Below are 26,155 nucleotides of genomic sequence, written 5' to 3' on the forward strand. Positions count from 1 at the left end.
GAGATGGGTTAGAACAGTTGTTGAGTAATTATATGAGTGAAATTACTGGATGGTTGGAAAGGCAGGGTTTAAGATTGAATGTAGAAAAGACTGAGGTAATGTTTGTGGGGAAATCTAACCAGGTTAATTGGCCAAGAACATTGAAAGTGATGGATGAGATATTACCAGTGAGGGAGTCAATGACAGTCCTGAGAGTAAAACTGGACCCAGGACTTGCAATGAGTTGTCAAGTAGTAAAGACAGTGCAAATATGTTTTGCACAGATGCATTTATTGCATCATTTAAAACCAATGCTGTCACTATCTGACTTTCGTGCTGTTGTCGCGGCTGGATTACTGCAATGTCCTCTACCTGGGAATAACTAAGACCAGGTGCAGGGCACTGCAGGTGGTTCAGAATGCCATGGCCAGATTGATAACTAGAACCTCAAGATATGAGCATATTACTCCATATCTTCGACAATTGCATTGGTTGCCAGTTGTATTCAGAATTCAATACAAAGCAATTATGTTATGTCACCAATTTCTATATGGTACGACTCCTGAAATTTTTAAGAGTATGATGTCTGGTTATCAACCACTAAGATCATTGCATTCCAAAAGTTCTGCATTGCTGTAAACAAAGGTCAACCCTAAATATGTGGAAACGAATGCCATGACTTTTACATGTTCAGGAGTCAAGCTAAGGAATGGCCTCGTTAGCCAGATTCGAAAATGTGGAGAGAGGAACTCATTTAGGAAAATGTTAAAGACTCAACTATTTGTAGATGCATTTCTTTGAGCAATTGACTTTATGTAAGATTGAATCTGCTTGTTTTTGTTCTTATTTTGTATTGACTTTTGTATAGAAATTAAAAAATAAATAAATAAATAAATTCTGATGAAATCTGTCACTTTGGCATGGAATTCAGTTTACAGGGTGGCATGCGGTGGTGTAGCAAGGTAAAGAGGCACCTGGGGAGGTAGTACCCGGCATCGCTGTGCGGCACTCTTTTCTGCCACGCATCCCCCCTCCCCCCATATACCATGCATACGTTGATGGTCACATTGCTGCATTGAGCTGTTAGTGTTGCTGCAACATGACATCACTAAGTGCTACCCTACATAAGACAGCAACAGCCAGAGTTGTTACATCGGCAGTAAGCTGTTGCTCTCCTTGTCTATGGTCACTGGGGCAGGTGTCATATGTGCTATAATATTTTCTGTGACTTTCCCTCTGCTTGAGGTGGTCAAAGAGCTAGCTAATAAGAAACAAAACTAGTAACCCTCACTCCAAAAGGAGATGCTAGACATAAGGGAGGGGAGGGAAAAGTGAAATGCAGGGCAGAGCTGGGGGTAGCGGTGTGCTGGGTCAAGGCTAGTGGGCAGAAGTCCCAGTGAAGGTTTGTCTTTATGTATTTTACCCTTTTTTAAAAAAAAATAATTTTGTTCATTGCTTAGTAAATCGAATAAGCGATTCATCAAATGCCAATAAAAACTTGAAACTTGAAGGGTTAATCCTGCCCTGCCTCTCTCCTAGTTTGCTTTTGGATATTCTTCTAGAGAAAACTTGTATCCTCCTGCTTTCAGCTGTCACAGCCAGATCCACTGTAGGTATTGCGGCAGACAGGCACCTGCCATTTCCAGAGACCCAGCCCTGGGACTAGAGCAGGCTGAAAGCAAGCCTACGCTTAAGGGGAGAGACAGGACTTTAAAGCAGCTTGAGAAAGGTGAAGTGGTCCTGAAGACACAGAAATCTGGGATCAAGGTGGGGAGGGCTCCGAAAACTAACTCTCTTCCCTATTATTCCTTTTCCACATCTAGGGGGGAGGACTGAGTCTGTTTCAGCAGCAAGGCTGCCAGACAAACAGAAGAATAATCAGGGAAGATCAATGAAAGGGGAGGTACTAGCAGGTAGAGGGCAGAGCCAGCCCTGCAGGTAAATAAATGCCTTGCAGCTGTGCAGAGAAGGGAGGAGCAGCTATGACTCGAACTCCAGGCAATGCAGTTCCTCTCAGCAGGCAGATGTGCTCTTCACCAGCTTCTTTTACCAGTACCTAGCAGGAAAGTGCAGGCAGAGAGACAGGTATTTGGCGCTCAAAGTAAAGCCTGATTGGGAAGAAGAATATTTCCCTGTGGGGGAACTAGAAGCAAGCTCCAAGAAGCCCTTTCATCCACAGGTAGGGGGTGGGGAACCTGAGAGTGAGAAGGCTAATTTTATGGAAGCAGAAGAACATACTCTCTCTCCCAGTGACATAGAGGGGGATGTGGAACCCGAGCAAGAGTATTTTATGCAGGAGTGCCTGTATGAATGAAATAAAGGAAGTTAAATGTTTACTATAGTTTATGTTTAAAAGTTTTGATCCTGAGTTGAGATTTAGGAGAAAAAGTGTGTGTGAAAGCAGTGCTGGAAAGGCAAAAATCATGCTTGAGGGGAAAAGGGAACTGATGTGAGTGTGTTTAACTTTTTCCCAGTAAACCAGGGATATGCCCTGATTATATTAGGAAGAGAAGCCCCTAAAAGTTTCCTTTCTGGTTCCTAAAGCGAAGGACACAAGGAAACAGATGGGAGTCGGAGTCAACTGACTATCTTATTTGGTGGCAAGTTTCCATACAGATTGTTCCAAGCTAGGGGTGGGGGGACAGCTCTGTGAGTGTCATTAAGGGAGCCAAGGAAATAGTAGCAGAAGAAAGTTTGATGAGAAAACATCCCCTATTGAAAGATTGGAGTAGGAACTGGGGCTGGCCAAAGGCGGCTGCCTGGCCCAGCCAGCAGGCCAAGGGCTGTAGCATGAGTATTGATATATTTTAATCAGGCAATAGGCCTGCCAGTGTAGTAGGGTTTTTTGTTTTCTGTTATTTGCTGACAAATCTTTTGCTTCTTTTAATGCTTCAGTTTTATTTTGAGCTTGTCTCCTGCACCACAACCAGAAGAAAAACATTATGTCCTGTGTGTATTTATTGCTTTCTTAACTCCCTATGTTCTAGTTCTTATATTATTATGCATAATCATACTTATTGATTCTTATTTGATATTTTTTTAATATAGATATATATTCACAATACCTAAAGTAACTAATCACTAAACATAAGAACATAAGTAATGCCTCTGCTGGGTCAGACCAGAGGTCCATCACACCCAGCAGTCTGCTCACGTGGCGGCCTATCAGGTCCAGGACCTGTACAGTAATCCTCTATCTATACCCCTCTATCCCCTTTTCCTTCAGGAAATCATCTAATCTCTTTTTGAACCCCAATACCGTACTTTGTCCTATCACACCCTCTGGAAGCGCATTCCAGGTGTCCCCCACCCTTTGGGTGAAGAAGAACTTCCTAGCATTGGTTCTGAATCTGTCCCCTCTTAATTCTTCCAAATGCCCTCTCGTTCTTGTAGTTTTCGAGCATATAAAAAGGATCCTTTACTTACAATTTGCAGGCTATACTCTCCGTAAAACATATTTATTTAAAAAAGACCCCCCCCCAAAAAAAAAAACCCTAGAGATTATGTAGCTCAGGGTCTTGGACAAAAGTCCCTTCAAAAAGCACACCCACAAGCAGGAGGTGTGAAGGAAAGTTTTTTTTTGTTGAACTGGGCAGAGCTCTGGGCTTCTGGCCCAGAAATATCTAAGAAAAAGAACAATTTAAATTAAATCATAGAGAGTTTATGTTTGGGCAGACTGAATGGACCATTCAGGTCTTTATCTGCCATCATTACTATGGGCTCCTTTTACTAAGGCGTGCTAGCTTTTTTAGAATGCGCTAAATGTTACCACGTCCATAGACTATAATGGACGTGTTAGCGATTGGCGCGTGCTAACATTTAGCGCATGCTAATGTGGCTAGCGTGACTTAGTAAAAGGACCCCTATGCTACTATGTTATTGACCCTCGACCTTTTTGTAAATTTTTAGTCTGGAACCCCAATTCTGGCCTGGAAGAGTCAAGGGTATGAAATAGTAAACAGGCCTCAAGTGATATTGGTCCTCACCAGGGTCTAAAATATAGCACTCGATGAGAATAATCCTGCAAGTCAACATTACCTTTCTGGAGGTGTGTCCACAGTCTTCCAAATTTTATATACATAACAAGCCTTTAATGACCAGTCCAGACTGGCAAGGATACCATGTATATTCGGCAACATTATCTGTTGAGGTAGCACTGTTGAATATCCGGGTATAATTTGAAATGCATAAATCTATTTTATTTGGGATTCCACTTCCCAAAGTCGTCTTTCTTGAGGGAAATGAGATAGCTGCCTACCCCTCCTTCTCCGTCCATTCAGTTTACAGAGTAATTAGTACGTGTTTGGTTATACATTATATCCATTTCTGTACCCTTTTGGCCCTCATTGATCCTCTACTGCATTTATCACCCTTTCAGTCCCAGCTCTCTTTCTATCTATCCTTCCTTCCATTGCCTCCAAGGCCATTCTTCCTGGCCCTATATTTCACCCCCACCCAGCTTCTCTTCCTTTTTTACCCTTTCTCTTGTACCCCACCCCAGGACCAATTTCTCTCTCGTCTCTCTCCTGCCCCTCCCCACAGTACTTCTCCCCCTCCCCATTACTTTAACCCTCTTCACCCAACTGCACCCCAACACCAGAGCCTGCACCAATTCAAACCCCACCCCCTCCCCCACCTACCTTCTCCCTGAACACTGCAGTGAATCTTTGGGAAGGCTGCCCCCCCAGCCCTTCACCGTGATGGACCCTCCACACACACACTTCTGGTCCACTGCCCCCACAGGTCTGCCCCTCAATTCAACCCCACCCCCTCCTCCCTGGACACTGCACTGAATCTTCGGGCAGGCTGCCCCTCCCCAGCCCTTCACCCTGATGGAACACACACAGACACGTAAGGCCTCCTGGACCCCCTATTACTTACAACCCCTCCTCTCTCTCTCTGTGCCCCAAAGCAGTATCAGCGGCAGCAGTCCTGACCCGCCAACCCCTCCATTCCATACCCAAAGCAGCAGTAGCAGCACTGTAAACAGGCTGTTCGCAGCCAGCCCTGACAGGGCCTTTCCTCTACTGCATCCAAAGTGATGCGGCAGAGGAAAGGCCCTGCCAGGGCTTGCCGCGAACAATCTGTTTACAGCCCTGCCACTGCTGCTTTGGGTAAGGAATGGGGGGGTTGACGGGGCAGATCAGGACTGCTGCCACTGCACTGAAACGATTCCCTGTTCAGCGGTTCATCCCTGAGATGCTTCTCTGCTCGGCGTCGCTCCCTGCTCAGCGGTTCTTCTACTGCGGATGCACAGAGACACGTAGTTTCAAGTGCACATGCACGGCTAGGGTTTTATTATTATAGATTTTAAAACTTAATATACTGCCTGGAGTCACAGCAGTTTCCAAATAAATATACATAAAACAAAAACAATACAAATCATTCTTCAAAATAATATTAACACATATGAAAATAAGACTGACAAATTCTTCAATAACGTATTTGATAGAATGTTACAAAAATGCCCAAACAATATTAGGAAAGACAGGTCAAAAGTATGCATCTACTAACAGATTGGTTTTCAACATCTTAAAGCTGTAGTGATCTGCATATAACCTTAGTTGCCCAGTAAGCTTGTTCCAATATAATATTCCAGCAATGGAAAGCATTTATAAACAATTAAAACACTTATATGAACTAGCGCTGCCACTAACCACATAAATGCTCTGAACACCTAACTACCAGAAATCAAATGAAGACATTTTTCTCTAAAAATAATGGTTCAAGGAGAATAAAAATATTTGGCTAGGTGGCCAGCAGTTCTGTGAGGAAAAATAATGTAGTTTAGCTCAGTAGGATCATCAAACCTAAAATGTATTTATTAAAACATAAGACATGCCACAAAGTAGGGACACAAATTTTTACAGTTGAAGCCAGATGAAAAACAGAAAAAAATCTCTACCACAACTTTGCAGGGTCACAACAAAAAAAGACTCAACTGATATTTGTTGGGGGGAAAAAATGGAATTGAAAGAAGATTCAATGTGTGAATTAACCACTTATGAGCAGGGAAAACCTTTTTGTTATGTTATGTGCAATATTATATCCTACTGAATCCTCATTAATTAGAATTCTAGGCGGGTTACAGGCATCAAAATTGTTACATAGAATTTTGTATAGAGTTAAAATGTTACAAAGAATTATATATGCTGCATAAAGTTATCAAATTTTGCTCTCTCAGAAGTTCAGGAAGAATCTGTTAATTTGGCATCAGTCACAGGATCTATGTACTTGATGATGGTGAACTGCTTGTCCTCAATTATTAGAAATTGATCATACCTTTCCAGAAGCATATATTTTTGTTGTAGAATGTTTCACCACAGCAAAACCGATATAAAATCACCTATATTTTTTGTGTTTTGTTTCCTTGTTTTATTATTTCCTATTGAACAGTTTCTGAAAAGTCTGGACATATTTCTATGCAAAGAAGTTGTCTTTGTAATAATTCATATAAACTATTATAAATAAAAACTGATCCTTCATTGTTAAAACTGTAGCCTCCAAGAAAGGAACAGACTTATTCATATGTTCAGACAAAGACTGCAGTTTGTATGAAGATACGCAAGCAAGATATATGAGAGGTAAGCTATACTTTGCAAAAATGCATTCCACTGTGTTAATAAGATAAATGTTGCAAATGCTTTCTGTGACATACAGGAACGACAGTTCGCAGACAATCAGCAAACAACATAGTCATTTTCCAAAGGACTATTAATATTAAAAAGGTGTATATGAATCCCAGTTTAGAGGAATGATTTACCTGTTGTATTCTTTGATCAACGCAGAGACTTTCACAGAATACAAACTTAAATCCCCCGAAAATCTACAGAGCTCATTCAGTTGTGTTTTCAGCTCATCGGTTACATGCTCTGCCTCTTTCAGGGTACTCAAAGTCTCCTAAGAGGAAAATATCAAATGCATCTCATTATCACTAAAATATGAAACTTTTATCTGTAGAAGTGGAGTGCTGCACAAAATCCTTGTAATAAAAATAAATTTTTCCATGCATAAGTAAAATGAAGCTCTATGTGCTTTCCTTTGCTTTCACTCAGCTTATCCTCCACACATGTCCTTCTCCTGGAAGATTATAGCAAGACAGTCAATTGGCTTAAGAGGCAGCATATGGACAGTACTGCAGCAGTGGCCACAAGTCACTTGCAGAGTAGCCCAGTTTCAGATTTGTTTATGAGACTTTCACATGTACATTATAGTTTATAGTTTTTATTTATAGTCCGCCTTTAACAAAGTGGATCACAGATTCACATACAGAGTAGACATAACAAAACATACATATAAAATCAAAACAACAAAACGATTTATCCTTAAATGATAATGTGCATTTTTCTCTATTTAATAATTAGTTCTTCATCACCCATACTTCATTTTACAAAATAAGTACCATTTCAGTAATCTTTTAAAAGTACTCAAATCCCCCTTGCTGCCTTTTATATAGGCCGGAAGTCTATTCCATTCTGCAGGGCCTGCACATGAAAAAGTATAAAAATCTTTTCCAGAGAAAGAACAAGCTCCGAACCACATAGGGAGGAGCGATGACAAATCGGCCGAAGCCTTGGGGCCAATCGGCTAGGTGTAGGGGGGGGGGGGGGAGGGGGGGTAGGATAGATTAGGGGTGAGCGGAAGGGAGATCACCCCTTTCGATCCGGCTTCACACGAGGCGGACGCGGCTCCCCTTCCGCTCGCCCACTGCAGCGGCGATTTTGTTTGCCTCTGCCTTGCTGGAGCGCTCCCGCGGAGCTGGAGGACAAACCCAAAGTTATATATATCAAAATCAAGTTATATATGTAACCCGGTACTTGAGGCGCCTCCAGCTCCAGTGTTCTGCGGCCGAGTGTGGGCTGGGACGTGGGGCCGCTGCACACGCCAGAGAAAGGAAAATGGTAAAACCAGGACATAATTTGAGGTTGAGGGGTGGTAGATTAAGAACATAAGAACATAAGAACATAAGAACATAAGAAGTTGCCTCCGCTGAGGCAGACCATAGGTCCATCCTGCTCAGCGGTCCGCACCCGCGGCGGCCCATCAGGCCCATTGCCTGAGCAATGGTCTATACCTATCTATACCCCCCAATCCCTTTTTCTTCTAGGAATCTATCCAAACCTTCTTTGAAACCATTTAATGTTTTCTTGTCTACAACAGCCTCTGGAAGCGCGTTCCATGTATCCACCACCCTCTGAGTGAAAAAGAACTTCCTAGCGTTTGTTCTAAACCTGTCCCCTTTCAATTTCTCCAAGTGCCCCCTTGTACTTGTGGTGCCCCTTAATTTAAAAAATCTGTCCCTGTCTACTTTTTCTATGCCCTTCAGGATCTTGAAGGTTTCTATCATGTCTCCTCTAAGTCTTCGCTTTTCCAGGGAGAAAAGTCCCAACTGCTTCAATCTGTCAGAATATGGGAGATTTTCCATTCCCTTTATCAGTTTGGTTGCTCTTCTTTGTACTCCCTCAAGTACCGCCATGTCTTTCTTGAGGTACGGCGACCAGTACTGGACACAGTACTCCAGATGCGGCCGTACCATTGCACGATACAGCGGCATGATGACTTCCTTCGTCCTGGTCGTAATACCCTTCTTAATGATACCCAAGAGCAATGTTAGGAAATTCTACTTTACAGAGAGGTGATGGAAGCCTGGAATGTGCTCCTGAGAGAGGTGGCGGAGAGGAAAATGGTGATGAAGTTCAAAGAAGCATGGTATGAACATAGAGGATCTAGAATCAGAAAATAATATTAAATATTGAACTAAGGCAGATTTGCACGGTCTGTGTCTGTATATGGCCGTTTGAAGGAGTGTATAGATGGGCTGGAGTAGGTTTTGACGGAGATTTTAGCAGTTGGAACCCAAGCGCAGTACCAGGTAGAGCTTTGGATTCTTGCCCAGAAATAGCTAAGAAGAAAACATTTAAAAAATTTAAATTGAATCAGGTTGGGCAGACTGGATGGACGGTCTTTATCTGCCGTCATCTACTATATTACTATGTAATTCTTTTCATGTTGGTATAGATAAATCGCAGTGCCCTGCACAACGTAACTTTTGAAGCGGAACATAAGGTAAAATATTATCAATGAAATATGTAGGAGCCAACTGATATATGCTTAGGTAAGTTAATAACAACAATTTATATTGCACCCTATATTCCATTTTTAAGCCAACATAATAGTCTGACACAAGATCATATTTTGCTATACTAGTATTCACTGCTTTCCCCTATATGTAAGATAGCAAGAAGGTTTTGTTTGTCTGTCTCTCTGTACAGGGAGTGCACGCATGTGCATCAGTCCAAGTACGTACCCCACCACAGTTATAAGCTACACAAAACCATGACCTCTGCCCCAGGTCAACCCTATCAACAGCGCAACATGGCACCTATATGGGCACACAGACTTTCAGTCAAGAATCAGTGGTAGCTCTCCACTGCCTTCAGCAACATCCCTTCTCTGCCATTACTTCAGACAGAGTCATATCCAACAATAGTGCCATAAGCTGGCTCCCCATCCTCACCCCAAAGCGTCTTTGCATCTTTGCACTATTTCACTTAAATCACTTTGAAAATTGGGTGGACACTGTCCTAGCACAAGAAGAGCAAGCCTTCCACAGAAAAAGCAGAAGATAGGCCACAGAATTTGTAATAAGAAGTTTGGGAGGGTAAGGAAAAATAAGCTCAGGGGAAATGTTGACAGGTTAGGCAAGGGAAAGTGGAAGGGAGATGGAGGAGTAAAAAAGGGTTAGTGCAAGAGAAAGGACAAGAAGATGGGGAGGACAAGGAAGGGACGGATAGAGGAAATGCATAAGGGGAGGGAAGCAGGAAAAAGAACTCCCACCCATGCAATGGATCCACATTATTGTTGTTAGGTGTTGCCAAATTGGTGTCAACTCATGGCAGCTTTCTGGATAATTGACTAAACCGTGTTCACTCCAGCCAGGATAAAATGACATCCATAGCTGTTGTTATTATATCAACATATCACATAGCTGGTCTTCCTTTTTTTGCTAAACAGGATGTCTTTCTCTAATGATCATTTTCTTTGCATGATGTGTCCAAAATATGAAAGTTGAAGTCTTGCAATTTGAGTTTCCAAAGAAAGCTTAGGTTTAGTATCTTCTCCTGTATCAACTGATATGTTCAGGCAGTCCATGGCACTGTTCCCTCTAAGCCAGTGGTCTCATAGAAACATAGAAAATGACGGCAGAAAAGGGCCATAGCCCATCAAGTCTGCCCACCTAACAAACCCACCCACCTAGGCTTATTTTCCTAGAGATCCCACTCCTAACGACCCTACTCCTTAACTCGACCCTCGACACACATTCCCCCAAAGTTCCCCATTGAAGTTTTCAAACATTTGGGTGACATGTTCTTCAAATCCTGTAAATGTGTTAATTTCAGTCTTGCCCACTTGATATAGTAAATGCAAACAATCACTTAAATGTGTTACTCAGGTGTCTCATTTATGGAATTTGCAGTAATCCAAAATATAGTGAGTTTTTAAAATACAGTGGTGCCTCACACAACGAACTTAATTGGTTCCAGGAGCAAGTTTGTTATGTGAAACGTTCGTTATGTGAAACGCGTTTTCCCATAGGAATACATGTAAAAAAAAATAATTCGTTCTGCAGCATAAAATATGCTAAGATGACATAAAAAAAGATAAATTTTTGGTTATTATTTTTATTTAGATACATCTAAAAACATAATTGTTTTTTAAAACAACACACATTTTTTAAATTTAAAGACAGACTAAGTAGAGTCTAATTTTACAGTGAGAGAGGGCAGAGTCTCAGCGGCAAAAACTGGGACTTAACTGTTCATTTTTTTTTTTTTTTCTACCGTGTTTCCCCGATGATAAGGCAGGGCCATCAAATAAGACAGCCCCCCCTTTTTAGAAAAAAATGTAAAATAAGGCACCCCCCCCGCAAATAAGCCACCCACCGATACCTGCGCTTACCCGAATCGGGTGGTACGGTGGGTGACTCCGTGTGGTCCCTGGCACCCCCGACACGATCGGGGCAAGAGGGAGCTCAAGCCCTCTTACCCCCCCGACTCCCCGACACGATCGGGGCAAGAGGGAGCCCAAGCCCTCTTGCCCCCCGACTCCCCGACACGATCGGGGCAAGAGGGAGCCCAAGCCCTCTTGCCCCCCCCGACTCCCCGCCACGATCGGGGCAAGAGGGAGCCCAAGCCCTCTTGCCCCCCCCCGACTCCCCGACACGATCGGGGCAAGAGGGAGCCCAAGCCCTCTTGCCCCCCGACTCCCCGACACGATCGGGGCAAGAGGGAGCCCAAGCCCTCTTGCCCCCCCGCCTCCCCGACACGATCGGGGCAAGAGGGAGCCCAAGCCCTCTTGCCCCGCCGATTCCCCAACTCCCCGACAATATCGGGCCAGGAGGGAGCCCAAGTCCTCCTGGCCACGGCGACCCCCTAACCCCACCCTGCACTACATTACGGGCAGGAGGGATCCCAGGCCCTCCTGCCCTCGACGCAAACCCCCCCCCCCCCCCACCGCCCGCCCCCCCCAAGACCCTCCGACCGCCCCCCCAGCCGACCCGCGACCCCCCTGGCCGACCCCCACGACACCCCCAACCCCCTTCCCCGTACCTTTCTGTAGTTGGCCGGACAGACGGGAGCCAAACCCGCCTGTCCAGCAGGCAGCCAACGACGGAATGAGGCCGGATTGGCCCATCCGTCCCAAAGCTCCGCCTACTGGTGGGGCCTAAGGCGCCTGGGCCAATCAGAATAGGCCCGGGAGCCTTAGGTCCCTCCTGGGGGCAGGGCCTGAGGCACATGGTCGGGTTGGGCCCATGTGCCTTAGGCCCCGCCCCCAGGAGGGACCTAAGGCTCCCGGGCCTATTCTGATTGGCCCAGGCGCCTTAGGCCCCACCAGTAGGCGGAGCTTTGGGACGGATGGGCCAATCCGGCCTCATTCCGTCGTTGGCTGCCTGCCGGACAGGCGGGTTTGGCTCCCGTCTGTCCGGCCAACTACAGAAAGGTAAGGGGGGTGGGGGTGTCGTGGGGGTCGGCCAGGGGGGTCGCGGGTCGGCTGGGGGGCGGTCGGAGGTTCTTGGGGGGGGCGGTCGTTGGGGGGAGGGGGGGTTTGCGTCGAGGGCAGGAGGGCCTGGGATCCCTCCTGCCCGTAATGTAGTGCAGGGTGGGGTTAGGGGGTCGCCGTGGCCATGAGGACTTGGGCTCCCTCCTGGCCCGATCGTGTCGGGGAGTCGGGGGGGCAAGAGGGCTTGGGCTCCCTCTTGCCCCGATCGTGTCGGGGAGTCGGGGGGGCAAGAGGGCTTGAGCTCCCTCTTGCCCCGATCGTGTCGGGGAGTCGGGGGGGCAAGAGGGCTTGGGCTCCCTCTTGCCCCGATCGTGTCGGGGAGTCGGGGGGGCAAGAGGGCTTGGGCTCCCTCTTGCCCCGATCGTGTCGGGGAGTCGGGGGGGGCAAGAGGGAGCCAGGCGGAGAGAGGGCAGTTAAGCGCAGTGCCTGCGCGGAAGGATGCAGCTCGGGCGACTTCGTTGTGTGAAACGAAGTTCGTTGTACGAATCAAGACATAAAGTTCGTTGTGCGCAGCGTTCGCTGTGCGAGGCGTCCGTTATGCGAGGCACCACTGTATATCTTTGAAATGTTGTAAAATCAATTAGTATTAATTTTTTATGTTTAATACCTAGTCTGAACAAGCAGGTTAAGGCAGTTTATAAAATTAGTAATACAGTAAAACCTTGGTTTGCGAACATAATTTGTTCCAGAAGCATGCTTGTAATCCAAAGCACTTGTATATCAAAGCGAATTTCCCCATAGGAAATAATGGTAACTCAGACGATTCCTTCCACAACCCAAAAACTTTAATATAAAATACTATACGTACTTGTATTGCAAGACTTTGCTCATTTAGAACAGTCACTACACTCCCGCAGTGTCAGAGAGAGAAGAATCATCTGTTCAGTTGTGATGTGTGTATACTGTATGTACTCAAGTACCTTTCTTATTTCTAATCTTAATGTATATTTTCTGTAAACCGCTTAGAACCTAACGGATGTAGCGGTATATAAGAAATAAATTACATTACATTACATTACTTGTATTGCAAGACATTGCTTGTATATCAAGTTAAAATTTAATAAAATGTTTTGTCATGCAAACCCTTGCAAACCAAGTTACTTGCAATCCAAGGTTTTACTGTATGTGCAAATCTTTAATTGTCCTCAAAGCTTTCTCGAATTCATACTGCAGCCCTTTATATGAAAAAGGTTGGAGACCATTGCTCTAAGCTTAGCTGGAATCCTCCACCTATAGTCCTGTGGTGCTATTTCGCTATCACATTTTCAATATGAGGGACAGGCAAGTTCTGCAGGACTCCAGGGAACCTGCCTCTTCTAGCAATTGTAAACATAATATTGAAACACCACTCACCACTGGAAGCAATGCACTTGGAGAACTCCAGCTCAGCTTAGAGGGAATAGTGGTACATGGTATGTACAGTATTCTTTTCCAGCACTATAACTGGAAGGCATTCATTTTCTTCTTGTCTTGCTACTGTACAACTTTCACATCCATATGGCATTACTGAAAATAGCACAGCTTGGACAAGTTGAATCTTTGTATTCAGAAATACATCTCTGTACTTAAAGATCTTGTCTATGTCCTTCATAGTCATTCTGACAAGAGTGATATGTTGTTTGATTTCTTTTTGCCCTGCAGATTCCCACCAAATATAAATCAAGTCCAATTTTCAGATGGCATCCCTCTCAGGTCCCACTGGTTCCCGCCTGCTCCTCCGCAGGTTCCACTACTGCAGACCTCACTCCCGCCTTCACTCTTCTCCGAGGTGCAGTCTCCCTCCATCGAAACTTATCCATTCTCTGGGCCACCTGCTTTCCCGGGGTAGGTTCCACAAGCACCAGCAAGCCCTCTTTTTTCAACAGGGCACTCAGCTCCGCAAACGTGGACACTCACTAGGGGGGAATCTATTCTAATATACAAGTTTTGTTCTCAGTCTCCACCTGCTGGTCATAGTGAGGTATATTACCCATTTATAAGGACTATACCGGTCTACAGGTTAACAGAAAGAAAATTAGCAGGTAAGAACCTAATTTCTCCATATTTGAAGACAAGTAAGATGATAAAGGGGATGGAACTCCTCTCATGTGAGGAAAGACTAAAGAGGTTAGGACTCTTTATCTTAGAAAAAGACGGCTGAGGGGAGATATGATTGAAGTCTACAAAATAATGAGTGGTGTAGAACAGGTACAAGTGGATCAATTTTTCAATCCATCAAAAATTACAAAGACTAGAGAACACAAAGTTACAGACATATACTTTTTAAAACCATTAGGAGGAAATATTTTTTTTCATTTGGAGAATAGTTGAGCTCTGGAATGCATTGCCAGATGATGTGGTAAGAGCAGTTAATGTAGCTGGTTTTATAAAAAGTATTGACATGTTCCAAACCTAGTGAGACAGAGATGGGGGAAGCCATTGCCCTGGATTGGTAACAACTGAGATTTTGTTGTTGTTAACCTTGGAGGGTCTCAGATGTTTTGCAACCACTGAGTCCCACTGGAGTCATTTGACCCCACATGTTATATCCATACTTTATTAGCAGTTTTGTTATTAATATGACTTTTAAATGTATGTATATAATTATAGTGGCCATAACTATTTACACGATATCCAAATCTATTATACGCTTCCAGAGGGTGTGATGGGACAGAGTACGGTATTGGTGTTCAAGAAGGGGTTGGATGATTTCCTAAAGGAAAAGGGGATAGAAGGGTATAGCTAGAGGATTACTATACAGGTCCTCGACCTGATGGGCCGCCGCGGGAGCGGACTGCTGGGCACGATGGACCTCTGGTCTGACTCAGCAGAGGCACTTCTTATGTTCTTAAACAGGATGAAGTTATCTACTATTACTCTATGAAAGATGAAATTATTGATTTTACCATTTAGCAGAATTGGGGCTTAATTTATAGACAAAAAGGAAGTAAAAATGAATTCAGGTAAGGGAGTAGGCCAGGGTAGGAGCAAAAATAGGAGAGAGGCTGAATTACAAGTACTAGACTCTGCTGCTCTGTTCTGTGTTCACCACCTCCTCTCTTCCTATTCCCTGCAGGCTGACTGGAAGGGAGGGTCTGGCGCAGAAATCCACTGCTGCTCCTGAATCTGAAAAGAAGTGGAACTGCATTCTAGGTAGTTTCCCCAGAAATGAAGCCCTAGGCAGGATCTTTGTCTTTGCATTAAGGTTAGTTAGTTACCCACCCACCCCCCTTTTACAAAACCACAGAAGCATTTTTTAGCACAGGCCAGCGCGCTGAATGCTCTGCACTGCCCCCAACATTCATAGAGCATCGGGAGCAGCATAGAGCATTCAACACACCGGCCTGCGCTAAAAACCACTTCCACAGTTTTGTAAAAGGTGGGGTTAGTTTTATGTGCCATCGACTCATGTTCAAGTCCTAGCAACTTGAATTACAGATCTAAAAAGAAATCAGTTTTGTGCTAGTCCGATAAGGTCCTCCAGCGTCAATTCCAAGATTGTTTTCAACATGTCCTGCCATCTGATTACAGGTCACCCTCTTCGCCTAGTTCTTTCAATCTTCCCAAACATGATGTCCTTCTCCAATGAACTTTCTCTTCTGACAGTGTGACCAAAATAAGACAGTCATAACTTCATCATTTGGGCTTCAAGTGACACAGCTGGTATGATCTCTTCCAAAATCGATTTGTTAGTTCTTCTGGCAGTCCACGGTACACATAAAATCCTTCTCCAACACCAAAGCTCAAATGAGTCAATCTTCTCTCTGTTGTGTTTCCGTAATGTCCAGCATTTGCATCCATAATTGACCACTGAGAAAATGAGTGTGTGGACAAGGTTGATCTTTGTTTGGAGTGTTAGTTCCTTGTCTTTGAATACTTTGTCAAGAGCCTTCATCAGATTGACCAAGTGCTATTCAGCGGAGTATTTCTTCTCTGCTAGTTGCTTCTTTATTTATAAAAGAACCCAGGAGATTGAATCCCTTTACAACTTCTATTCTATTGCCTTCAAGCTCAAAATCTTCATCATTTTCTGTGTTCATGACCTTCATCTTGTTTATATTCAGTACTAATCCCATGTTATGACGTTCGGCTTTGAATTTTCTCAGCAGATATAGCATATCTTTTTTGCTGCTGGTGATGAACACTGTATCATCTGCATAGCGCAGATTGGTTATATTTCAGCCACCAACTTTGAAACCAACACTCTCTCTTCCAAATTTGCTTTTCTGAAGATGGCTTCACCTGTAAAGGTTGAACAAGTAATTTGATAAGATACATCCAATCAGTGATGCCATATCCTGTTCTCACTACAACTTCTTGATTTTCTTAGAAGCTCTTTAACAGCTGAGTTATGTTTTTGGGTATTCCCATTTGTGCTAGAGTTATCCATAGTTTATCGTGATCCACATAGTCAAAAGTTTTGCTGGAATCTATGAAGCAAAAGTATAGGGGCTTTTGTTATTCTTTGTTCTTCTCCAATATCCATCTGACATTGGCAATAATGTCTCTTGTCCCTCGACGTTTTCTAAAACCAGCCTGAGCTTTGGGTAGCTCTTGCTCAATGTATAATTGTAGTCTTCAGTTGTATTATTTTCAGCAATATTTTGATGGTGTGTGGAATTAATGCAATCATTCTGTAGTTATTACAGTCCTTGGTATCATCTTTCTTTGGTTTAATATGAACAGTGATCTTCTCCAACCGGTTGGCCATGTTTTTTTTCCTTCCAAATCTGTTGACACAATTGAGTGAGGGCCAAGATAGCACCTTATGAACCTTTGATTAATTAAATTGGAATACTGTCGATACCAGGGTGACTTGTTTTTTGATAAAGCTTTAATTGCTATTATGACTTCTTCTTTTAAACTATCTAATTCTTATTCGGGATCAGTTTCCAGTTCAATTTCCCCAATGTTATCCTCATTGCCTTTTTTTCACATTAAGGTATAGGCCTATTTTGAAACTATGGACCCAATATTCAAAGTAATTCAATTGGTCAGCAACACAACCAGCTATCTGTGAATAACTAGTTATCCCCCGCTGAATATTTGTGGTGAGCACATAAACAACAGCCATCTTGAGGGAATTATGGAGTCATTTCAGAGGTGGATCACACTTAGGACCTGATATGCAGCACTAACTGGGCAATATTAGAGTATAAATGGGGCCACATAAATAGCTGCTCTATATGCACTAGCCAATGGTCAGTCGGTGTTGAATATTAGCTTACTAGGTTATCAGCTGGCAGCCAAAAAGAAACCAGATATTCAGTGCTGATCACCAGAACTGGCCTGGCATTGACTATCTGAGTTCCATGTCGGCAGCAGGCAGCACGTTTAAAGGCCACTGCTGGCTGAAAATCAGGCTGTATGTTCTTTAATTTTGATAATCTGATGATTCAGATCATCTTCATTTTCAGCTAGTAGTGTGACATGATCAGCATAACAAAGATTATTGACGAGTCTTCCACAAGCTTTCACATCTTGGCTTTCTTCATACAGTCCTGTTTCTTTGATTTATTCTGCATTGAACAGAGGGGAAAGCATGCAGTCTTGTTGCACACCTTTACTGATTTTGAATCATTCTGTTTCTCCTTGTTCCGTTCAAACTGTTGTTTCTTAATCAATATAAAGGTTATGCATGAGAACTATAAGGTGTTCTGGTATATTCATTCTGCTTAATGTTGCCACTGTTCCCTCTAAGTTGAGCTACAGTCCTGCTAGTGGGGAAGGGGTGCTCTTTCACTATTATATTGTGAGGGATATTATATTATATATATATTATATAGTGAGGGATAGGTGAACTATACAGGACTCCAGGAAACCTGCCTGCCCCTAGGAATTGAAAACACAGTATTGAAGCAGTGCTCCCCTACTGGCAGCAATACAGTTGGAGGACTCCTGCTTGGCTTTAGAAGGAACAGTGAATGTAGCCCTGAGTTTTTCTTGATTTAGGCAGTCAAAAGCCTTGCTGTAGTCAGTTAAACACGTGTAGATATTCTTTTGGCATTCTTTTACCTTTTCATGGATACATCTCAAAATCTATCTTGTTCCTCGCCCTTTCCCGAACCCCATTTGAACTTTAGGCAATTCTTATTCCATGTATAATTGCAGTCTCCCCTGAATGATCTTGAGTAGAATCTTGCTGGCATGTGGGATCAGAATGACTATAAAATTTCCTAAGCAGTCAGATCTCAGTGTGTGGCATAGTGGTTAGAGCTACAGCCTTAGTACCCTGAGGTTGTGAGTTCAAATCCCATGCTTCACCTTGTGACCCTGGGCAAGTCACTTACCGTATTTTTCGCTCCATAAGACGCATTTTTTCCTCCCAAAAAAGTGGGTGGAAAAAAGGGTGTGTCCTATGAAGCAAATTTAGACCGCCACCTGCTCCTTGCCTGCCGCCACTGCCGCCGAAAGTAGAAGAAGGGAAAGGCCAGGTGGGTGCAGCGATTGCACACCGCCGGCCAGAAGCCATATGTATCTATCTCTATATTTAATACATACACATATTCAGGTCACTAACTAGAAAAAACAGCAATTATTATTTCAGCCCTTGGTTCCTGTTGCCTAGCAACTGGCCATCAACACAGCTCCAGCTCACCTGGCTTTAGGGTAGCCTGTTCTATTCTGGAGCATCAGCCCTGCCACTGTACACAGTATACTGATGCTTAGAGAATACAGAGCCCTAGACTCAGAGAAAAGGTACAGCATCCCATAGGACCAACACAAAGTTACAGCTTGGCAATGGTGGGATTTGAACCCACACCTCCAAAGAGACTGGAACCTTAATCCAGCACCTTAGACCGCTCGGCCACACTAACAACAAGAATAAAAGACATGCTTACAGCTCCTTGTGCATAGCTAGAAAGAAGAGCCTTCCTGCTTCATGTATCAGCGCTGACTGTTTTGCTGCCTTTCATGGCTTATCATGGAAGGTAGAATAAAGAGGACACTTAAACACACTCAGCTCAGAGCACTTATTTAGAAATAACATTTAGTAACCTGTATAGCCCACAGTCTAAACTCGGAACCAATCTTGAAAAATGACACCGGGAGGGGGGGAGGGGGATCATGCGATACACTGAGCGGTAAGGACGTATTCCTGGATGGCTCTTGGACCCCATGTCACACCAACTCCTTAAAATTGATTCCAAAGGAGATTTCAAATTGAATAAGCACCTGTTAAAAGGTTCATAACATATGGACAGATATCTCTACAAGTCAGGCAGTGAAATGTCAGGAAAAATGACCAAAAAACCAAAGGAGCTAAGTCGAGAACTGGCAGATAAAATGGTGGATGCGGCAGTGTCCTCGCAAGTAGAATTTAATGAGAACCAACTGGCCAAAATAACTGCAGCGGTGTACTGCATGCTTGAGCCTCAGTTTGAGAAGGCCAATGGGGGCATCTCGAGCCCTTGTTGGTGGACACGACCAGACAAAGCAGTGAGCTAGAAGGCTTGGTATTGGCTTTGGAAGATTCCACTACCGTGGTGATGCCAGGACATGCCACCAAACTCAAAGATCGCTCCAGGAGGGCAATTTACGTTTGGTAGGCTTTCCAGAAAGTCTCCTGGAACAACAAATAGGGCCTCTACTGGAGCAATGGATGCAAAAAGAACTTCCACTATTAGCTGGATTTAGCCCCCTCTGTTTAGAGGGAGTGCACAGAGTAGGCCAGCAGAACATATATCCACAATATAGGTCTTCAGCATTTGGGTGGACCTGGGCCCAACTGTGACTATGCCATGGGTCTACTATCGGATGAGCGCCTTGGCCAGCATTTCAAAAAACATTCTTACCACTGTCATTGAAAATTGACCTGTATAATTCCTGCTTATCTGCATAATTTTCTCTATGTGTTCGGTGCCTGCCAGTGTGCCCTGTATTGTTGATTTTACTGGAGGGAACAGCTATGAATAAAGGGGTACATTCTGAAAACTGACCAGTAGGATGTCAAATGATTTGGGACACAATGAAATGTAATTTCCAGTTTGGCTATTACCTTTAAATAAGAATAAAGAAGGAAGACAATACATTTGCTTAAAACCCTCTCCACATATTAAACTGTTTAGCTCAATCTTATAAACCTCACAGAAATAAATGGTAATGAAAGAGGCATCATTATTCAATTTCTCAGTATGGGAGCTATGCAGTGACGTACCTAGCATATGTGACACCCGGGGCCCATCATTTTTTTGGCACCCCTCCCCCCATCTGTACGAAAAACATGATTTTTAGTAACAAGCCACACGTCACACATGAGTACCTAGGAAAAGGCAGCATCTTACATATTGCAGTGAGCAGTACAACATCAATACACCCATTGTAAAACTAAACAAGCCAGTCTAGTACAGATCAATCCTAACAGAAAACCATGTCTTTCGAACACACAGAACACAGAAAACACCTTTGCCTAGTATGGAATATGTCATCACAAACTAACCCTTCTCCCTTTTACAAAACTGTAGTGTGGATTTTAGCCACGGTGGTAACAGCTCTGACGCTCATAGAATTCCAAGCATCAGAGTTGCTACCACTACGGCTAGCACTAAAAAACGCTCCACAGTTTTGTAAAAAAAGGGAATAAAATAGAAATACATAGACAAAGGTTAAATTGAACCAGCAAGAAGCTGGACTCTGCATAAAATGCAACACCACAGAAACAGTGACACATGACTCCTAAAGCAATAAATAAATAGAAATTTTTTTTCTACCTTTTGTCTTCTCTGGTTTCAGCTTTCCTCATTTTCTTGTTACTCTCTTCCTTCCATCCACTGTCTGCCATCTCTCTGTCCCTATATGCCATCTTCTCTCCTTCTATGCCCCTTCCAGAAACTGTATGCCTCCCCCTTCCATCTCTCCTTTCACCCCCATTGGTCTGGCATCTCTCTCCTCTCCTTCCCTCTCCCACACCTCTCTTCTGCAATCCCTTTCTTCCCTCATTTTCCTTTTCAATTTATTTTATGCATCCATCTAGATTACGTTCTTACTACCCTCTCATCAATTTCCTTTTTTACTGTCTACCTACAGCTTGCCACCTCTTTCCCTCACCCCCTCCAGTATTTCCCTAACTCAATCCTTTTCCCCCATCATCTGCCCTCTTCTCTCTCCCCACTTCCATCATCTGCCCCTTCTCCCTACTTCCATCATCTGCCCTCTTCTATCTCCCCTTTCTCCCCACTTCCATCATCTGCCCACTTCTCTCAATCTCTCCATCCACCACAGGCCCATCTTTCTCCCTTCTTCACCTTTCCGATTTTGGCAACAAGATCTGGACCCCCACCCCCTGCGATGACACTTAAGATCGGCAACGGGCGTCCTTCTACCCCTGGCATCAAAGAACTTCTGATCGGCAACGCGATGCTCAGTCAAAAGCAGAAACAGGAAGCTGAGTTAGAGGGAAGCTTTTGACGTGAGCTCTAGAGAAGGGGAAAAAAATCTGTTCCCATCACTGTACTGTCCCCTTCACCGCCCTGTCACCGCCATCCCATTCACCGCCCCGTCACCGTCCCTGTAGCATCCATACAAGCCTCAGTACTGCAATATTTAGCTTATTCCATCCTTATAAATCAAAGTTCTGGCTGCTGAACTGGAGAAAGAGATGTTCAGCTGGCAGCGCTTTGTTTATAAATTTTTATCAACACAACTAATATACTACTTTATCCTTAAGCAAAAAAAAGAAATAGAATTTTTTTTCTACCTTTGTTGCCTGGTTTCTGCTTTCCTCATGTTCTCATTCAATTCCTTCCAACCACTGTCTCTCTTCTCTCTGCGTCTTCCATTTGCTTTGTTACTGTGCCTCTCCCTTTCTCCCCCCTTCCAAATTGGTCTGGCACCCATCTTCTTCCCTCCGCTCCCCCCATAGTCTGGCATCTCTGTCTTCTTCCCTGCCAGTGTCTTCTCCCCACTCTCTCTTCCCCATGTCCCTTCAGCGTCCTCTCCCTATTCTCTCTTCCTCATGTCCCTTCAGCGTCCTCTCCCTACTCTCTCTTCCCCATGTCCCTTCAGCGTCCATCTCCCCCCTCCGTCTTCCACATGTCCCTTCAGCGTCTTTTCCTCTCCACTCTACCTTTCCTCGCTTTCTCCCTCCCTGCCCCTTACCTTCGTGGCGCTTCCCCCGCCCGCCCGGCTGACAACAGGCCCGGTCCAACAAACCTCCCTGCCCTGTGGCTGCGAGTCTAAATTACCTTCTTACAGCAGCCGAGCGTTGTAGTTGCATATGGCTGCCGTAAAGGTCGTCTCTGATGCAACTTCTGGTTGCGTCAGAGATGACCTTTACTGCAGCCACACGCAGCTTCAATACTCCAGCTGCTATAAGAAGGTAGCACCAGGAAGGTAAGGGGCAGGGAGGGAGAAAGGGAGCTGTTTCACCGCTGAATTTTCCGGACCTGGCTGGCTGTGCACCCCCACCCAAGGCTGCATCCAGGGCAGACCAACCCCCCCCCTTGGTATGCCACTGGAGCTATATCAGCTACTTCTCCAGAGGGGATGACAGTGCTATCTTACAATAATAACTTCAGTGTCTTCTGCTCCAAGGCCAAGCTTCCAGAATCCATGTACGCTAGGATAAACATATGTTGCAGTGAAAAGACATTTTTATGGCCTAGAAATACTGTTTTCAGTTCAGATTTAAAGTACAGATGTTATGTAGCATGCACTTGAAGCCCTGAAGTTACTTACTGCTAAAAATGCTGCTCAAGTCCTATAGTACAAAAAACTGAATTAGAAGGTTATTCATAGATCTTCGTGTTGTTAGTCCTAAGTTTCCCCATGCACAAGAGACAGAAAGTGGGTTTTCTTACCTTTTCCCGGTGCCAGCCTTCTACTATATCTTTATCGGTGTTTTTGCTTTCCAGTGGGGTGAGATTTTGTGTCCAGGCCTCAAGTAGTGTACTGAACTCCTGCAGGGCCTTCTCTAACTGGGCCACTTGGGTTGTGAATTCTTGCTCTGAGATAGCCATTTGACTCACTACATTCTCCAGGCTGCTCTGGGTTTGGCATACGCTGTCTTCCCACTGCTTCCAGTCAGACCGCAGGGCCTGGATCTCTGCGTCCATAAGCTCACACCCACCAGCAGTTGTGTTCTGCTTCACTGTAGGAGCCAGCGTCTCAACTCTGTTTAGACGGCCTGCACCGATTTGTCTGGAATCTATCAGCTCCTGTAATGGAACAGCCATTGCTATGGTAACCAAAGGGACCATGATTCACTTCTGCTGAAAGTCTGAATGCTTACAAATTGTGAACAGAGTGTGTTACCCTGCAGCAAAGTTTCACTTGAAATCTTACAGCTAAAGCAATAATATCATACCTATAAAATCAACTTTTAGTATGATTCTTAAACTGTGCTGAAAGTAAGGGAAACAATGCAGTGACTCAGAAACTTGGCACAATATGTAAGAAAGGATAAACAAACTCTCTGAGTTGCCTACTACAGTCTTCAACATGGCTATTTTTGTGGTTTGTGAATCAAAAGGAGTATTTCTGAACTTGATTGTTCTTTGTTGTTCCTCTATTGCATCCTTTTCATTTGACAGTAAAGTATGCTTACGGTTTCTCTTTACAGTTTAGAGATGTTGACATCATGAAGCTCTGGAACAGGTACAACAAAGAATGCCTTTTCCGAATGAAACAAAGATTACATCAAACTCTGAGGCTGTGACTGATCATCTTCCAAGAGGATAATCTTGGGCAAACTCTCAATCTGCCCTCTGCCATCAAACATATTTTGTACCCTGTCTTTCCTCTTGGTCATTTCATTCCAAGGTCCTATTTCTTTTATTTTTCTTTATCCTGTCTCTATGTTCTTCTCCCTTATCCCATATCCCTTAAGTCCTGTTCTCCCAACACATCCCTCTTTTCAATAGCACATACTCCTTTTCTCTTTCACTTATCAGATATCCCTTAACTTTTTCCCTCATCTAATTTCTCCTTTACTCCTTTTTGTTTACCATCCTCTTCCTGCGCATCCCTCCCTTTCCTATATTTCAATCCCCTTCTCTTCTTGGGCCAGATCCACTAAAGTTTAGCAACAATCACCTTTACCGACCTGATGCAGAAAATGGCTCATTGCATGGTTTTCTGCCTGATCGCTCATTCTCTGATCCAACTATGCAAATAAGCTCATTAATATTGAAATGCCATGTAAACTAGCAGAGTGATTGATGCTCTAACATGGCTTCCCGATGCATTAAAAAAAAGTGATCACTTTTAGCGATCCAAAAAAAAGCTAATGGTCAAGACCAGTTGCTTATCTATCTAACCATAGTTTAGCCCTTTTTTATAAATAGGCACAGATACTGTGCATGTTACACTTGCACAATATCTGCCCCATAAAAAAAGGAAAAGCATCCCCCCCCGCCAATGATGGCCTTCCCCGACATCCCACCCCCGATGCACCAGAACTGGGAACCGACCCCCCCCCCCCTGCGGTAGCAGGGAGAGGCCTAAGGTCCTTATTGGCTCAGACCCCTAAGGTCCCTCCCCTTGATAGGTGCATATCTTCTTAAGCACGATTCCACAAAAGATAGGTGCCTATCACGTGGTGCCTAACACCAAAGTTGGCATGCTTAGGAGTGGAGAAAGGCTTAGGCAACAGTAGGCGCAATTCTGTAAAAGAGTTAGACGCCTATAATGTAGGCCTTTAAAACCCTGGCCTATATTACAGGCACCTAAGTTTGATTCTGTAATGAGCGCCAATGATTGACATGTAATAGGCACCTAACTTTAGGTGCCTATCATTTTTAGGTGCCAGTTATAAAATCTGGCCCTAACTGTTTACCACGGGCCGTATCGAGGTAGAAGAAGATATCTTCTTTTTCAAAGGTCCGACGGCGACAAGAGGACATCCATGGAAAATCAGGGGCGGGAAATTGCACAGCGACACCAGGAAATACTTTTTCACCGAAAGAGTGGTTGATTGCTGGAATAAACTTCCACTTCAGGTGATCGAAGCAAGCAGCGTGCCTGATTTTAAGAAGAAATGGGATCGTCACGTGGGATCTCTGCACAGAGTTAAATAGGGGAGGGTCATTAGGGTGGGCAGACTAGATGGGCCGCGGCCTTTATCTGCCGTCTTTTTCTATGTTTCTCTATGTGATGTGATGGAGATTGGGTAGGGCATGAGCAGAGATTATGCTTATAAGCTCCAATTCTATACTCAGTGCCTAAAACTTAGGCACTGAGTAGTGTGGCGCTTAAATGCAATTCTATAAAAGTTAGGCACACTTTATAGCATTGTGTTTAGTGAAGTCTAAAATGAGCTTAGGCTTCAGAAGACATCTTTGAAGGGGCACATATTCTTTGTAAGTTTTTCTATTCCTGCTTGTGTAAAAGGAACTGCTGAAACATCATTTTGCCAAGAACCCACAAGGTCTTTTCTTTTTGTGTTCTGAGCTCTGTGTCCCCATTTTGTTCTGTAGTTGACGTGTTTTGATAAGAAACATTTGTTACAAAAAAAACATTGCTAGACCTTAGACAAGACAGTATTATATGCTATAATGGAAACTTCCCACTATTCCCCCCCTTATGTTTGCTACCTTTTTCTAGTTGCTTTTATGTATCCTGTTACCATATATGGTCTTTCCTACAGTCATATGCTAAAAAAAAAACAACCCATATGAAATGCTATAAAAGGTGTATGCAGTACTCTGAATAAAGAAGAAAGAGACATCTTTTTGCCTATTTGCATGTGCGTTTGTGTGTGTTTGTGATTTCTTTCTAAAGAGGTGTCCCGGATGTATCTGTAGTCAGGACAGCAGAACGAAGCTAATACAAATTGGGACCTGATCGTTTCAGTCTTAACCTTAGGCACGCCCTATGTATTCCAGAGTTTTCTTGGCCTAAATGAGTGTGCTTAAGTCCAAAACAGATGCCTACATGAAAAACGCATCCACGATCCATCTACTACCCATGCCTACTTTCTGGCAGGCACCTTGGAATAGGCGCCTACCTCAAACTGTTAGGCAGCTACCAAGTTAGGTGCCTACCATCCAATTAAGTGTAATATAAGTCAATTGTTAATTATCAGCACTAATAAAGCCTTTAAATGAATTAAGTTAAGCACCTAGATCGGCTAAGTATCTAACTTTAATTATTTATATATTTAAGCATTATTTATAGAATGTGGGCCAGACTGCACATT

General features: G+C 43.8%; 1 protein-coding gene, 1 long non-coding RNA gene and 1 other non-coding gene across 3 annotated transcripts in view; 1 reads left to right on the plus strand and 2 right to left on the minus strand.

The window, feature by feature from the left end:
- The window catches only part of SYNE1 (spectrin repeat containing nuclear envelope protein 1), a 994,076-nt gene that overhangs the window by 509,586 nt on the left and 458,335 nt on the right, over positions 1-26,155 (minus strand). Inside the window, exons 53-54 of the mRNA XM_033936910.1 lie at positions 22,818-23,174; positions 6,743-6,879 (exon numbers count right to left, since the gene is read on the minus strand). Of these exons, the coding sequence (XP_033792801.1) occupies positions 6,743-6,879; positions 22,818-23,174 (494 nt within the window). The remainder of the gene's footprint in view (positions 1-6,742; positions 6,880-22,817; positions 23,175-26,155) is intronic.
- LOC117356940 lies at positions 1,946-24,893 on the plus strand. The gene is made up of 4 exons (XR_004538744.1): positions 1,946-2,064; positions 6,480-6,563; positions 13,681-13,863; positions 23,579-24,893. It is a non-coding gene; the product is annotated as an uncharacterized LOC117356940 (long non-coding RNA).
- On the minus strand, positions 18,755-18,836 carry TRNAL-AAG. The gene has a single exon. It is a non-coding gene; the product is annotated as a tRNA-Leu (tRNA).

Source organism: Geotrypetes seraphini, chromosome 3, assembly GCF_902459505.1.
Source record: "Geotrypetes seraphini chromosome 3, aGeoSer1.1, whole genome shotgun sequence".
In the NCBI taxonomy this organism is placed as follows: domain Eukaryota; kingdom Metazoa; phylum Chordata; class Amphibia; order Gymnophiona; family Dermophiidae; genus Geotrypetes; species Geotrypetes seraphini.